Source organism: Sceloporus occidentalis, unplaced genomic scaffold, assembly GCF_023333645.1.
Source record: "Sceloporus occidentalis isolate IW3139 unplaced genomic scaffold, rSceOcc1.0.p SCAF_13, whole genome shotgun sequence".
NCBI lineage: Eukaryota > Metazoa > Chordata > Lepidosauria > Squamata > Phrynosomatidae > Sceloporus > Sceloporus occidentalis.
The window spans coordinates 1,603,937-1,621,151 of NW_028316993.1; the positions used below are offsets into that span (position 1 = coordinate 1,603,937).

Consider the following 17,215-nt stretch of genomic DNA (forward strand, 5'->3'; position numbering starts at 1 on the left):
GTCAAGTGAAATTTGAACTACTCTGACCTGTTAGCAGAAGGCAAGTGACTCAGCAGAGAATATAGTGACATAAAAATCATTGTGTTTGGCTGTGAAAAAGATACGGGTATAAGATAGAGCCTCAGCAAAAGGGCTTGAGCAAACTGTTTGCACTGGATCTCATGTTCTTGATTGCAGTTCTCATCAATGGCTTGACTGAACAAGACAAATATTGGGTTGGCAGTGTTTTTAGGGATACCAATAAATTAGTGGGAGACTGGGAGGAGAAGACAAGTATATCTTGCAGTGAAATGCATAGCCAATCAAAGGATTTTGCATCTGCATTGCCTCCCAGATTGCAAGTGGCCATTTCATTTCCCAGCTGGCATGCAATAGTATTAAAGACAGGGGAAACATGAGGCCCTCAAAATGTGGCTGGACTGAAGCTCCCAACAGTCCTAGCTATCATTGCGAACAATTACAAATGTAAGGAATTGCTGTGCAATCATATCTGGTGAGTCCCATGATTCCCACCATGATTTAAGATGCTGCAGTTTTTGACAGCCGATATGCAATGGCAGATAGTATTTCACGATGTGAAATGTGGGCCAGTTTGACTAATTAAGAAATCCTTTATTAGAGATGGAAAGGATATTCTGAAATATTGCAAAAATGTCAATAAACATGGTTATCGAGTGTTGAGAAATCCTGACGAGAAGAACCCTGCACTGATGATAATCTTTGCAATTCAGTAACTTATTCATCAGTTTCACAAAGGCATCTCTCCAAACAAACTCTGTTCTTCTGCGCTCTTGAATCACATGGAAGCTGCTTCACTTTTTCTAGCACTATTGAGATCATCTACCAACCAAAGAGCATCACTTAGTATGTGAGAATCCAATCTCTGTCTTTCTGTTCTTTGCTTTCATCTGACCTCTGCGTTTATGTTCTCCTTGGCCCATTTCTCCATTTGATGATTAAATTGCTTATCACCAACTTGGCTGGGACCAACGCCAGCCAAAGACTACGCAAAAAACAGAGTTCAGTGGAGTTCATAACTTTCTCTCTGCAACCTGCCATGTGGAGAAAGCATGGCAAACCACAAAGAAGAGATTCCCTGGAAGCTGGAAATCTCTCCGCAGGCAGCCTTGATGTGTGGCCACAGTTTCTCTCGTTTTTCAGGCTATGTGGCCATGTTCTAGAAGAGTTTGTTCCTTCCAGACACAGATGCTGGCGAAACGTCAGGAAGAAACTCTCCTAGAACATGGCCACATAGCCTGAAAAACGCACACACAAAAAAACTTATGACATTTCTACCTTCCTCCCGTCAGCGATCTCTGGTGTGACAATCGGAAACAGGATCCCTGCCTCAATTCTTCCTCACACCAGAGATTGTTTGCAGGAAGGGATGGTGGAAATGTCACTCTGCCGCATCCCAATTGACAGGAGCACAGACTCCCATCACATGCAGCAGCTACTGCCTGGTAAAATGGCATTAAGGATTTCCCTATGTAGTCACACTCTCTGAGTCTTGGAGCATGGCAATGGCAAACCTCCTCTGAAAAAAACATGCTAAGAAAGTCTTATGATAGGGTCACCTTAGTCAGTGGCATCCCTAGAGTTTGTGTCACCTGGTGTGGCAACTCATAGTGTCACCCCCCCCCCCCCACTGACTTCTTCCCATTTCACACCATACAGAATCCTTAGCAATGCTTTTTTGCACTAATGTTACTCATCAATTGTAATTCCCATCTACCACTGAATGTAATTCTAAAAGTTGTGATATAAACAAGTAGCAAAATTAAAATTATACCTTCAAATTAAAAATTAATTAAAAATTTTGAAATTTGAAATGTTAATTTTAAAAAGCTCTGGGGCCTCTCCTCCCCCCCCCCCCAACTTAGCTTTGCCCCATTCCCACCACCTCTTAAAACATACAAATCAGTTACAAATATGCAACTCTAAGTTATGCATACGCAACTGTGATCAGGAATTCTAGCCTTATTTCATATCATTAAAAATGTACATAACCTTAAACTATCATTAGAATAAAAATCATTTAAAAGTGCACCCATTAAAAACAATGGACGTGAACAACAGAGCATATTGTGAAATGCCATTTCCCCCATAAACAGTTCCCAGATGCCTGCCAAAGCAAAACAAAACAATCCTTCACCTGCCTATGCATGGATGGCAAGGAGCATGGCATGCTTGCCTCTCTAGTAAGGGAGTTCCAGGACCTGGGAGCAGCCACCAAAAAGGCCTCCTCTTCTGTTCCCTCCAGATGTACCAATGATGATGCTGGTAGGATGGAGAGGGAGCCTCCTTGGAGATCTCAAAACGTGGGTAAAACCAAATGGGAGAATATGGCCCTTTGTATTGGTTCACTCTCTTTTTTAAAGGAGAAAAAATAGGAGTGGAGGGCACCCTTTCCTTTTTCCACAACTTTCCCAAAGGTTTTTGCATTGCTATACAGTAGCTGAACCTCTCACACTGCAAGTTTACAATCTGTGCATTGGAAGCTAAAAGTGCTGCACCCATTTCCTGGGTTGAGTGCAAAGTGTGTTTGCCAGGCAGATTTATTTGCTATAAGGGATGTGACACCAATCTCTTTTGTTTTGTTTTATGGCTTTATTGCACTAGGTCCTTGCCGGGTGGTTGTGGCTGTGGCTTTATTTCCTCTTGAAATCCAGACCTAAACTCACCCCGGTTGTCTTGGCCGCAATGGAAGTAGGAGAAACGATTTCTCTCTGGCTGGTGGTTTTCTGTTCAACCTTAATCCTCCTGTTAGCATGGAGTCAAATGGTCCAGAGACGACACCTTCCACCGGGCCCCACTCCTCTCCCGATGCTGGGCAACCTGTTAGATTTGAACGCCAATGACATACTGAAGTCATTCAAGAAGGTAAGTGGGTCTCCTCTCCATTTGGACCAACCTACCAGGGCCTGATTCCCACTACCTTTTAAACCAGATCGCAAATCGGTTTGAACTGGTTCAAATTATCCTGGCTCCCATTTGAAGCAATTTGGAGAGGGGGGCTGTGCGCTAGACCCATTTAACCTGCATCTTAGTTTAAAATACTTTAGTATACTGATCTAGGTTCTCGGTCATTCCTTTTGTACTTCCTGAGAGACTAAGTGACAGAGGAGAATGCGTCTTGCCTCCGAAATGTATACATTTGCAAAGCTCATGATAACTTTCACAGGGAGAGGTTTGTGCCACCCCATGGCTGTCTCTAAAGGCATATGGCTAAAAAGAAGGTTGGGCCTGAATCCATTTGAAAATCCCAACTTATAGTAGGTCCACTGAATTAACTGCTGAAAGGTGAATCCAGGCTTTTGTAATGCAACTCCCAGCATTCTTCACCATTGACTGGGGCTGATGGAGATTTCAGTCCAACAACAGTTCAAGGGCCACGCTTTGCCCCTCGCTGAACTAAGGTTCAAGTCAATTCTTCCATCATTTTGGCTGCCACTTTTCATTCAGTCCTGAATTGATCAGTAACTATTTACAATGTTCTCTTTTAAGCTATGAAGTATTATTTACTCTTTTGCATTTTCCCTTTTCACCTTTTCTTTTGTCTGTTTTTTTTTTTTACTTTTCTTGTACCACTTTTTCACACACCATTTGTACTTTCTGTGCCATTTTTGTTCAAGGGTATCTTAATCCTATGCACCGCAAAACAATATATGGGAGTAAAGGAGAAACCCTAAATTACAGTTAATTGATTGAAACTGCCCCACAAATGTGCATCAGATGCTTGGTGCCAGAGAAGATGATTGAGCACATGCCCAGGGAATGGGTGCCAGAGAGCAAGCATTGAATTACCTGGGTGCAGCTTTTCACAAGGGGTGCAGCACTTCACAAGGGTATCAGGTTGCCTCTCTGAGAATTTGTAGATGCATGCCAAGTTTGGGCTCAGCTCTTTCTGGGGCAAACAGTCATAGGTCCTAAGGGGTGAAAGGGCAAAAATGTGATCCTGGCACTTTGAGGTCAGCATAGTGTGCTGAGCACACCGGGTGACACCTTAAAAGAGGGGTGACACCAGGTTGGGCCCTCCTCCCATTGCAGAATGAGAAGGGCCAAGCATGCCCTGCCTGGCTTTGCCACACAGCAAAGGAGAAGCCTGAGTGCGCCCTCCCAGCTTTGCCGCAATGGTGAAGAAGAGACCCAAGTGCTCTCCTCCTGGCTTTGCTGCAATGGCAGCATCCTCATCATGAAAAAGCCTTTGCCACAGTGGTGAAGGAAAGACCTGGGCTGCCACCAGCTCTACCCTCCAGCAGCCCACACACACAAGCCGGGTGACACCAGGGGTAGGGATGCCACTGGGTAGAGATAAATTACACTATATCTTATTCTGAATACCAATATATCAGGATCTTTAGTCAGTGTATATGGCTGACAACCCATTGTGCAGTCACAGTATGCAACGCATAGAGGCAAGGTGCACTCACATAAAGTACACACTTGCATACTTTAATGTGCTACCACATGTGCAATAGTCCGTATACTCAATTCCACTTACACCTCTATCCGCTAAATAGGACCATTATGCATTGTCAAAAATGTATATATTCTAAATGGGCAGTGCCACTTTTACCTGCATATGCCAATAATAGTATGCCAGCTTGAGTGTGACATTGTTTATTGATCCAAGATGAAGCAGTTGCATTATCCCATCTATTTGCTGAATACCTACATTGGGTAACTAATGCTGCATCTGCCAGCATGACTATTTATTGTCTTATTGTGCACCAGCAAATACATAATGGCTATCTTTGCAAACCCAGTCAATAACTGGTCTATGGAAGGTACTGAAGAATATATGTATATGCAAATATGCATACATATATACATATACCTATATGTATGTATGGTGTATAACATCCAAGAATGTGCAGCTGCATGACTGGCATCTTATTGGTTAGTCCCAGCTAGAGGAGATCCATTGAATCCACTATTGAATGGTGAGTCAACACATTGGTAAAACCAATTAATTTAATGTCCTCCTCTGAATTTAGGTCCATGTGAAATGGTTACATATGTGGAACGCTGCTTACAAACTAAATATATCTTGCACAGCAACTGAAAAAGTACCGCCACATGTATAAGGTTTGTACAGGATTCCATCCAATATCTGGAGAGCCATACATTTCCTGTCCTCTGGCCTAAAACCAGCAGATAATAAAGCATAATGTTGGCCAGATGGAACAGTGATACAAAGGACAATTGTAGGAAAGGGCTCGCAAGAGAGCGTCTCCGAAAAGGACTTTCACTGGCACCATTTGACTGGTTTCTTTTGCAGCTGAGAGACCAATACGGGCCCGTATTTACAGTTCATTTGGGCCCGCGACGCGTGGTGATCCTGTATGGCTACAAGGCTATCAAAGAAGCTCTGGTGGACCATGCTGAGGAGTTCAGTGGGAGAGGAAATTTGGCCACCGTGGATGACTTCGTTCAGGGATTGGGTGAGTTCCAAAGAATCAAATATTGCCCTATTGCCATAGCATAAAAATATTCAGTTATCAGAGCTTTCTAGGGCTTCTTGTCCCAGATCTCAGGTTTCTGGATCAAAACCTGGACCAAGGGATAGCACCTGGTGGTATCATTCAATGTTTTGCATTGGGTACCTACCAACTATAGTTGCTCACAGCTTGGCATTCAGACATACAGACCCATATACCTATGTGTTTGTATATAACATCCAATATATTCATTTAAAAAAATTAAGACAGAAATCTTATTTTAAAGGGCTGTTCTCAGAGCCAAGGTGAAAGGAGGAGATTATTCCTTCTTAGGCCGATGGGAATAAGGAACAGTAAATCTAGCCAGAAAGTGGATGTGGAGCAGAGGGTGAGCCCTTGTGCAGCAGTGATGGGGAAAGGAGTAAGCTATCTGGGTTAATCCACAACCTGCACAGAGTTGTTGTAAATTGCAGCAATAAATCAATTAACCTTTGCAAATTGTAGCAAACTGCTATTTTACTAACTGGGCTAGAGATTTACACAGCCATTTCCTATTGTCTGGAGATAAGCCCACTAAAGCTGGAGAATCTACACACTCATCCTCCACCTGGAGATGGCCCATAAAAAATGGAGATCCAACTGCATTGCCTGCTCTTGCAAACCAAGTGAAGTGGAATATCTCCAGCTAGCAATCCAGAGGAAGATTTGCTCCAGTGAATTTTCTGTTCCTCTTGATTTCCAGACAGTTGTGTTAGGTCCCAACCTTAGCTACCTTTTACAGCTCTTATGAATGACCTTTTTGCAGGCACCTCTTGTTAGTATTCCTTATAAAGCTCTTGTAGACCTTGGCATTGGTGTAGAACCTCATTGCTTCCTAAAAACTCTCCTTGCCTAGGCAGCTTCACTGAAGAAGTAAGTGCTAGCAAGCAATTGAAATGAGACTGGACAAGCTTAAAACTACTAAGAGTTGGTAGGTGACATTGAAAATCTGAGTTGTAGCTCAGACTCAACAACCTCTCACTGGCTACATCCGCACGGCAGAAATAATCCAGTTTGACACTTCTTTAATTGCTATGGCTCAATGCTATGGGATTTTGGGAAGTATAGTTTTGTAAAACAGTTAGCCTTCTCTGTCAGAAAGCTCTGGTGCCGCACAAACTACAAATCCCAGGCATCCATAGCATTGAGCCATGGCAGTCAAACTGGATTATCTCTACAGTGCAGATGCATCCAGATTAAGCAGAACTCAAGGTGATACTAGGGACCCAGATCAAAAAGTCTAGGATTTGGAGAAGACCAATATGGAAGGCTGGAATCTGTGTGGTCTTGGTCTTTCTCCTCCTTTTCTTGTTCTCCTCCTCTTCTTGTTCTTGTCTTCTCCTTGTTCTCCTCCTCTACATTTTCTCGGCTGTTGAGTTTGGGGTGTTGTCTTTCCAGGGATTGCATTTGCCAATGGGGAACGTTGGAAACAGCTCCGTCAATTCACGCTCAGCACCCTGAGGAATTTCGGGATGGGAAAACGTCCCATTGAAGAACGGATCCAAGAAGAGGCCCAGTTCCTTCTGGAGGAGTTCAGGAAAACAAATGGTTGGGCATATTGTTCGCCTTTCTCGAATTGCGAAATGTAGCGCTCAGGAGGATTTCCCCCCTCCTCCCCTTGTTACATAAGGTGGCTTGTTTTTGACTCTGGACCTTTTGTTAGATATCTCTTTATTTGCTGTTATGGCTACAGGCCTAGAAACCACTGCTACTCTTTATTTGCTCAGAGTATTTATTCATCCAAAACCAAGATCACTTACAAACATACCTTCATATTTTTTTAAAAATGCAAAGACGTTACACTTTCCTAGCTATGTTTGGGGGAGACTCGACCAACATTTTGGGGGAGAAAGTGCATTGACTCTTAGGAAATAGATTTCCACATTTTAAAAAAAGGCAACAAGGCTCTGAAATGACTCTTTAGTTCCAAAAGAAACGTGAATCGCCTCCTCTGTATGTGTTATTATTAAGGAATGTTGACCCATATATGGATAATGGTTTCGGGATATATATATGTAACTGCCACTATGGAAAGTCTGGCTGCAAAATCTGGTTTGCAGTTGGAGTGAAGTCAGAAGGGAGAAAGAAAACATAGAAGCCAACAACTTTGAGATTTAGACCAAAGACATGACTTGCATAGCCTCCAACGGTTCCAGTTCAACAGGGACAGTCCCAGTTAATCCTGTGGCATCCCATATTTTCAGATGCTTTTAAAGATACCCATTTCTTTCTCCTCTTAGCACCTTCCGCATTTGCAATGGATTACTTCAGTTGCTGCAAACTGAGTTCAAAGGGAAGAGGTGTTTGTATTCAATAAACTCAGCAGGAAAGTGAGGATGGATGAAATCATGTCTTTTTCCAGTTGGTGTAGGCAGCCCCGAAGTGGTTTCCAACTTATGGGAACCCTATCATGGGGTTTTCTGGGGCTGAGAGGTTGTGACTCGCCCAATGTCACCTAGTGGTTTGAGCATAGGACTAAGACCCTGGAAAATGAGGTTCAATTCCTTGCTTGGCCATGGAATTGGCCAAGCGAGGAACTGAACTCCATTTTTCAGGATCTTAGTCCTATGCTCAAACCACTATGCCAGGCTGGCTCTCTGTCCTTTCCAGTAGGCTCAGGAAAAAGCAAAATGTGCAGCCTCTATTAGCTTGTGCATTTCTGCTACAAGGTTGGTTAAGATCTTGCATCAGGAGATGTTATTTCTGGCATGTAGTGACTGTACGTCTCCCTGTGCAACCCCCCAGCCGCAACATGAAAGCTCCCCACATGGCTATTTCCATATTGGTGTAGAAAGTGGGAAGCAGAAGATCTGTCCAGCTATTTTCTTTTAACTCAAAGGGGACAAAATGTAGTCTCTAGATGCTCCTCCAATGGTCAAAAGTTGCATCTGAATGCCCTCTGGTGGCATGTGAAGTCACATCTCCCATATTTTCATGGCCTTGGCCCATTTTAGTCTCAGGGAATGTCCTAAAATGATGCCAGGAGTGTCAATCCAGTTAAACCTCTGTCATCCCAGTTTCCCAGCTGGTTCTAAAATGTCCCAGTTTTTCTCTCCTCCTCCTTTCTCCCTTTGTCCTCAATCTACTATAAATCCTGCAAAGTGAATTCAGAGTGCAAAAGCCATGGCACTCAGTTAATTCAGCAGCAGGAAAAGACAGGAGGGAACAGGATCATTTGCTTGCCAGGAAGCTCAGGCAAAAGCAAACTGTTGGAGCCTATCCCAGCCTATGTGTTCTTTATCGTTCATAATTTCTGCCATTGTGGCAACCCTCTGATGTTGCTAGGCCACATGTCTCCCAGTTTTCCTTTGTTAAATGTTTGGGGGGGCGATATGGGTTGAACTTTCCATAATGTGAAGACCTGCTTCTGATATGATAGCCCTATTAAAGTATTTGAAGGGGTGTCATATCGAGGATGGAGTTCCTGCATGGCAGGGGGTCAGACTGGATGGCCCTTGGGATCTCTTCCAACTCTACAACTCCACAATTCTATGATTCTTTTCTGCAGGTTCGCCCTTTGACCCCACATTCTTCCTGAGCTGTACAGTCTCCAATGTCATCTGCTCCATTGTCTTTGGCCAGCGCTTCAACTATGAAGACAAAGACTTCCTCTCCTTGCTGGACAAGATAAACAAGAACTTTGCGGGGATGAGCGCCACTTCAGGTCAGGTAAGAAGTGCATTTGGAGCATAAACATTTCGGACAAAGAAATGCTTCTTCTTTCGTCCTTGCTCAAATATCATGAATTCCCTTGGTCCATGGCCGCCCTCCATGTCAGTTTAGTTAGACAAAAACAAATCCTCCAACTTTCTCAATTTGGCAGGGACAGATCCCAATTAATCCTCTGCTGTCCTACCTTTTCAGCTGTCTTTAAAATGTCCCAGTGTTTCTCTCCTCCTCCCACTTTTCCCCCTTGTCCCGAGCTTCTTTAAGTTGCTGCAAACTGAGTTGGAAGAGCAAAAGTGTTTGCTATCACTTAATTTAGCAGGAGGACGAGGAAAGGGCTTGCATCTTGCCCTTCCCAGTAGACTCAGGCAAAAGCAAACTGCTGCGAATTTGTTTGGTTGCCGCAAACTGAGTTCAAAGGGCAAAAGTAGTTTGTACTCATTTAATGCAACTGGAGGAAGAGGAAAGAGCTGGCATCTTGCCTTTTCCGGCAGACTTGGGCAAAAGCACACTGCTACAGCCTCCATTAGCTTGCGTGCTCATGCTCCTTAATATCGTTTGCCATCTTGACCATACACATTGATGTTCCTTGGCCCCAGTTTTCATCTCTGAAATGTTGAAGTCTATGTGAAAACAGGGTTAGAGGCTGCAAGCTGATCTAATCGGTTCCCTGGCAGCATGAGAGGCTGGGCTGGGGCCAGTCCACACCAGCAAAAATGTGTTGACTCATGTGCCTTGGAAAGTTTCCCTGCATGAGATCAAGCCAAAGGCAGCGGAGGCGTTTTATCTCCTCCGTTGCTGATAAGTATTGGAACAACAAAACCGACATTCAACAAAGTTGACTGGTAGGAGGTTTTAGGACAGTCCTTCTTCACCCAGTTCAGAAATAGCTGATGGAATTCATTGCCACAAGGTGCGGTTGTGGCTGCTGGTTTAAAAAGGAGGATTAGACACATGCAGGGAGGATTGTTTAACCCGGCCAATCCTTAATTTATTTTTGATATACTTTTGTTTGTACACTTGCTCAATACAGTCCCGGGACTTTAGTTATAAGTGGCCACATACATGTTGTTGTTGTTGTTGCGTGCCTTTGAGTCGTTTCTGACCTATGGCAACCCTAAGATGAACCTATCATAGGGTTTTCTTGAGAGCATGCAACTTGCCCAAGGTCACCCACTAAGTTTACATGGCCAAGCTGGGATTTGAACCCTGGTCTCCAAAGTCATAGTCCAATGTTCAAACCACTACACCACACTGGCTCCAAATGCTCTAAATAAATAAATAAATTGTGGAAAAGCATAACAGGACACTGGCAAGAGCATCCCAATGTGCATCAGGCTCTACCAAAGATCATCACTAGTGAGTGTCATGATGCACAACAGGACCATTGTACAATGGGACTGATGCGCATCAGTCCCACTGTATATCGGTCACTTCACAGGCTCCTCGACGTAGGAACACAACCCCAGCCCTTTCCTGGATACAGTTGTTACAGAACTGCTCAATTCAAATTAAAGATGTAAGTAATCATTGATGGATTCTGGCCATCATTACCTTCATTATTATGCCGTTCCCCCCAGTTTAGGACCCAAGCCACCTTACAAAAGTTCCAACAGATACTGCTAAAAATTCACACCGTAGAAACGTTTAAAATGTAGAATTCAAAGCAGTGAAGAACAGGATCACTGAAAAGATAAAACAACAGGTACAGACAATGCAGGATATTCCGAAAAGCCCCTCCACCCCCTGAACCTCAAAGGATTGTTGAAACAAAAAGGTTTTCACCTATCTATAGAAGGAAGAGGAAAAGGACTCCAGTCTGGGCCCTCCAGAAATGAGTTGCCCAAACTGGGAGCAGCCACTGAGAAGGCACTCTCCCATGATATTTTGGGAGATGTTTTCAGATACAAGAAGCAGCCATAAAAAAATGGGTGATGCTAACTCCTTCGAGACATGATGCTGGAGAAGCGTTCTACGGATACCATGGACTACTTAAAAGAAAAATACACGTGTCCTAGAAATTTATCGGACAAAGGATATTGGGAGTTTATCCTGTGAATATCCTGGAAAAATCGCGTAACTATGCGTAATGGTTTCACACGTCGCACAAAACCCGCCATTAAAGTGGTCACAAGCATTAATACGCATCTTTTTACTTTCGGGATTTCAGTGACAATGCATTTCCAATATCACTTTATTTGCACAATTGTATGTGATAATCATTCACTTAATGGAGTATGATGTTAAATACAACACATATTTGCTCTTCATCCCTCCCTGCAGCTGTATGAAATGTTTCCGTCAATCATGCAGTACCTGCCAGGCCCCCACAAGAAACTGTTCCATAATCTACAGGAAATCTATGATTTTGTGGCCGAAAGGATCGAAATCAACAAGGCTTCCCTTGATCCTGACAATCCCCGCGACTATATTGACTGCTTTCTTATCCAGATGGAAAAGGTATTGCTGTTCTGTTCTGATGCCCTGCAATCAATGGTTTGCTCTGCAGAATTTGAGTGAAATGTCTGCAGTTTTGTATAGAGCCAGACTGAGTAACGCTGTGTGTTTGTCATTTAAGGAGAGCAAAAATCCTTCCAGTGAGTTTCACCTCCAAACCATGATCATGTCTGTTCTCAATCTATTCGTTGCTGGGACTGAGACGGTGAGCTCCACACTCCGGTTCGGATTCTTGATTCTGATGAAATACCCAGAGATACAAGGTATGTTAGGAAAGATGTGGAAGAACAAGGGCAAGAGTTAGAAGAAACTAAGGGCCCAAACAGACAGGCCAAAAGAAAGCTGCTTCGGGTCACTTTGGAGGTATGCTGTTTAAATGATGTGTGCGTCTTAAGAGGCTGGAAGCTGCACCAAAGTTGCACTCCAATCCTTAGGACTGGAGCATGGCTTTGATGCGGCTTCCAGCCTCTTAGGACACATGCAAGTCACACAAAGAGGGATCTCCATTGATTTACCTTGGATCCTTATTCTTAATGGTGTCCATAGGTACTGGAGATAGTCCTGAGGAAGGGAAAACTAGAAATAAACCCAATTGTGGAACATCATCTCCTTGGAGGCCCAACTACTGTGGACACTGCTGTCATATAAATAGAAATAGAAATAAGTAGCAGCAAGTGAATCTTCATAGAAAACATCCTCCCTGCTGCCCATGTTTAGATTTGAAACAGGTCAAAATCTGTGCAGGAACCATAGGAACTGTAATTTGTTGTGACTGCCCCTAATTCTTGGCATCCTCACAAAATCGCTGTCCCAATAGAAGTGAACCCCATTTTTTCAGACCAGTCTATACTGGTAGCATACCTCTTTTACACAAGGTTGTCTCCCATTCGTCTCTGCAGCAAAAGTGGTCCAAGAGATCGATGATGTGATTGGGAGAAACCGCCAGCCAAAGGTGGAGGATCGGGCCCGGATGCCGTACACAGATGCTGTGATCCATGAGATCCAGAGATTTGGCGACGTGATCCCCATGAACCTCCCTCATGCCATGACACGAACAACACAGTTCCGGGGTTATACTTTGCCCAAGGTGAGGCATTAAAATGGTGGGCGAGGGCATCTGTGGACTTTATAGTAAAGTGGAATTTTAACAGGGTATAAGTGTCTTTGGCTGGTACTTTAGTACTTTAGTTCCATGGAATGTGGTCCAAAAATGCCTTAAAATTGCACTGATTTTTTAAATGGGGTGAGGCTTTGGGGGACAGGTGGGAGGTATCGGGGTCACAGAATTGGGGTACAAGGTCCACATGTACTCCATGGGCCACATTTTGTCCACACTTAATAGTAAGGAGTTCTGATGTAGTCTCCATTCTCACTCAGTTAGAATTGCTTGGCCCTAGAAGTCATTGGACTCAAAGCTTTTGCAGGTTTTCAGCCTCTCATTGCCCTCCTTTTCTACCTCTCCTCCAGGGACTGAACATCATCCCTTTGCTGACCTCTGTTCTGAAAGACCCCGACTGCTTCAGTGATCCTGAAAAGTTCAACCCGGGCCACTTCTTGGATGAGCAAGGGCTCTTTAAGAAGAACGAGGCCTTCATGCCCTTCTCTATAGGTACCAAGCTGGCATGCGCTGGAGCGGAGGGGATTGCTCTAGAATGACATTGGGAGGGTCGGGGTCCTGATTTTGACATTGTTTCCCTCTTCCCGTGCCCTTTGTAAATTGATTTACTGGCTTATGCTGTGTGTGTGTGTGTGTGTGTGTGTGTGTGTGTGTGTGTTCAGGTTGCCATTGACTTATGGTCACCCCATGAATTTTGTAGGATTTTCTTAGGGAAGGAATACTCAGAGGTGGTTTTGCCAATTCCATGCTCTGGATACAGCACTTGGGATTCCCTGGCTCTCTCCCTTCCAAGTCACAGATGCTGGCAAAATGTCAGGAATAAACTCTTCTAAAACATGGCCACATAACCTGAAAAACCCACCCAAAAAAAAAAACAACACATCTAGGGAGAGTTTAGACTTGATTTGTTCTCACAGACCGCTCTAGCAGTCCACCGTATCCTTAAAACTCTTCTCCAGCACACATTTCAAATGAATTGATTTTCTTCCCATTGGCTTTCTTTGCTGTCCAGCTTTCATCACCATACACACAAATAGGAAATACAATAGCTACAGGTTCATAAAGTTACGAAACACAGACTGCGGTGTCGGATCTCAGCTACTGTTCCCACGCAGCAAAAGCCACCCTCGTAATTCGTTTGTGGAAACCTTGTGCTCTGGCAACTTACATGCAATGGCATTGCTCTTTCGCATGTCATTACCTGTCTCAAACCCCTTTTGAAAAATTATGCACTAACGTGATTTGCAGAAGATGAGACTGGTGTTGGGAAGAGCAATGGGTTTAACCTTTGGTGTAGTTTTCTGGGGTGGGGCAGGGAGCATGTCTCTCCAAGCATTAAGTTTTGTATGGCAGAGATTTCTAATTGTCATCAACTCTCCAGGGGAGACCAAAGCAACAGCATCCAAATTCTCGCTGGAAACAAATGGCCGTGCGTATAACTCGGGTGTAGACTCTTCGAAATATTGTATTTTCTTATATTTGCCCAAATCTTAAGATCTTAGAGGGAGGGCTTTCTCTAAGGACACAAGACTCTCTTGGTGGATGCCCCAGAACTTGTAATTTCTTTCCACAGGAGCTCCCTGCATCTCTGCTCCCTTTTTTGCTAACAAAGACCTTTTTTATTTAAACCAGTGATTCCCAAACTTTGGTCCTCCATGTGTTTTGAACTTCAGCTCCCAGAAGTCCCAGTTGCTATGGCCAAAAGCCAAGAATCCTGGGACCTGAAGTCCCAAACACCTGGAGGACCAAAGTTTGGGAACCACTGATTTAGACAGACATCCGACTTTGACTTGGTTGTGGCAGAAGGCTTTTTTAAGGGTGTGCTGGATGTTTACCCTTTGCGTTTTAAACATGTTTTTAAATGGTTTAAGATTAAATTTTGGTGGGATTGTCTGTTTCATGGTCTTTACGCTTTCATACTATACATTGTTTTGATGGCATTTTGCTATAACCTGCAATGTGTGCAACCCTGAGTCCCATAATGGGAGAAAGACAGGATACAATAACTAAATAAGCAAACAGGCTTTTTGGTTTTTCTGCCTCTGTGATCTTTGCCTGCTGCCTATGTAAAAGGTAGATTTATAGTGCGCTTTTGTGGACATTTGTGAGATAATATATGGGACAAACAAATCTTAGGTTTTCACATTCGCAAGCATCAGATCCCTCTTGTGGACATTTGTGAGATAACATATCAGCACATTTAAAATTAGCGTATTTATTTTAGCCTGAGCTGCCAGGATTCCTTTCTGCTTCTGCAGATGCTCTAAGAACCGAAGCAACAAAAACTCATGTTACAGTAGATCAAGCTGAGAAATTCCTGGCCTAGGGAGCCACATGTCCTTTCAGACACTGGCTGACATTCTGCATGACATGTTATGATATATAACTTTATGGTGATGGAGCTAAATCAATGACATGATGTGCAGCTGTTAGTGAATTGCATTAATGCACAATAGAGCACCATGTGAGATGCTCTGTTGCATAACAGGGACTCCCATTGTGCAACATATCCCAAAGTGCAATGCATTTTGATGCCCATCAGGACTGTTTCACAATGGCCACACTGCTGGCTCCGTTTGCACAATGGTCCTGAAGATGCAACTATGTCTCTGATCCACTCCTGGGAACATGAGCATTGTAAAACATCACAATTCACTTTTATGTGACTGTAAATCAGTTTATGACAGTGTAAATACCTAACAGGATGCCATCCTTTTTTACTGTTTATTTACTTAATGCCTGTCCCAATTTTTTTCCAGAGAGGGAAACCAGATCAGCTCACAACATAGATCAAAACAAAAAGAGATTTAAAACAATTAAACTTGATTAAGTTTTAAAATCATTAAATGGTCTCTTCTCTTAAAAAATAACACTAATTTTAAACAGTGGTGAATTATTTAAACCTTGACAAAGGCAATAAAAGAGAATCTATTCTCAGTTACCATCTCAACTTACAAACAGCTATCCAAGGTGCTGAACATATTTAGGAGCTAGAGCTGAGCGATTCTTACAGCTTCTTTCAAGCTGAGACCATTGGGCTGAACTTTTCTACCCAACAGAGACTAAGACCTGGAGTAGATTCACCACCATACTGACATAAAGAACACCAGCAACCACTGGTCAGAAAATAGCAGGAGCCTACATTGTTTGCAATGAGTCTTGTTCGTTTTACCCAATGAAACGGAAAGCTAAGGGTCTGGTTTTGTTTTTTCTCTGCAGGGAAAAGAATTTGTGCTGGTGAAGGCTTGGCTCGCATGGAGCTCTTCCTCTATCTGACTTCCATCCTCCAAAACTTCACACTGAAGTCGCCCATGGCGCCTGAGGACCTTGACCTTATGCCAGCAGTGAGCAGTTTCGCCAACGTCCCACCCAAGTACCAGCTCTGTGCCATCCCACGCTGAGGAAGGACTGGCCAACAAATGAGGTGGAAAGGGAAAGGCTGGCATGACTAATCAATGGCCGGGCATCGGAGAGAGTCTGGTGAACTAGGTACAATGCTCCATATGTAGCGCAAGTGCGCTGCGGGTAAAGCAGACAAATGGCAGAGCTTGGAACTCTAGGTCTGAAAATTGATTTGACAATATTAGACATTAAAAATCATACCATTGATTCACTATCACAAAACCCTTAACATATAAAGTGATTTAATTTGTTAGATTATTGCTAATTAAGACTTAATTAAAACATTAATGTAGGGACACACACAGAGAGAGGGGGGGCTTGCAGGGAATGGAATATTTATTCCATGGTATGGATTCCAACAAAAGAGCTCTCTCTGTCCTTTTAAAGTTGCCTTTCTCCAACACATAATTTCTCCCCATGGACTACAAAGCCCATGGCTATTGCCTGAGAACGGTGGGAGACCAACATGACTGGGAACTGTCTGGTTGGGAATAGGGAGAGAATAACAGGCAGGAGCAGTAGCCTAAAGGTGCCAGATCCTGTCTGATCTTGGAAGCTCAGCCCTGGTTAGTACTTGGATGAGAGACCGCCAATGCATACCAGGTGCTGTTGGCTATATTTTAGAGGAAGGAACTGGCAAAACCTATTCCTTGCCAAAGAAAATCCTATGAAATTCATGAGGTTGCCATAAGTCAACCAGTGACTTGAAGGCATGTGCACAGAGAGAGAGCTCCATCATGCAGCAGATGAAAGGTCCTCCATCCATCCCAGTTTGCCACTTCTATGGGCTTAGAGGGGGCAAAGAGAACAAGTAGGCACAGTTCCATCATACTAAGGTCCAGCCGTTGGTGAGAGGCCCTCCTTGTCTCCCGACTGGCACTATTGTACCCAGGAAGGGTGAGAACACCAACCAATAACACCTGCTGGACCTAATCCCCTCCCTGACCGCCATTTTCTTTTCCTTGTGTGTCCTGTCCTATTTAGATTGTAAACCTGAGGGCAGGATAATGTCAAATTAGAGATTCGGAAGCCACCTTGGCTCAAGGTGAGGTACAAATACTCTAAATAAAGAAATAAACCCCTCCAAGTC

At 43.6% G+C, this 17,215-nt stretch overlaps 1 protein-coding gene across 1 annotated transcript; it reads left to right on the top strand.

The window, feature by feature from the left end:
• Nucleotides 1-5,161: 5,161 nt before the first annotated feature.
• LOC149304514 (cytochrome P450 2G1-like) lies at nt 5,162-17,204 on the top strand. The gene is made up of 8 exons (XM_089478899.1): nt 5,162-5,447; nt 6,882-7,031; nt 8,992-9,152; nt 11,433-11,609; nt 11,728-11,869; nt 12,506-12,693; nt 13,074-13,215; nt 15,943-17,204. Exons 1-8 carry the CDS (start codon nt 5,174-5,176, stop codon nt 16,122-16,124), a joined length of 1,416 nt encoding a protein of 471 aa, XP_089335025.1. The 5' UTR covers nt 5,162-5,173; the 3' UTR covers nt 16,125-17,204.
• The last annotated feature ends 11 nt before the right edge of the window (nt 17,205-17,215 follow it).

Coding starts and splice junctions, on each gene's coding strand:
- LOC149304514 (XM_089478899.1), top strand. CDS start 5,174: ATGTTGGCCAGATGGAACAGTGATACAAAGGACAATTGTAGGAAAGGG. Junction 5,448..6,881: donor TGACTTCGTTCAGGGATTGG/GTGAGTTCCAAA, acceptor TTGTCTTTCCAG/GGATTGCATTTGCCAATGGG. Junction 9,153..11,432: donor TGAGCGCCACTTCAGGTCAG/GTAAGAAGTGCA, acceptor CCCTCCCTGCAG/CTGTATGAAATGTTTCCGTC.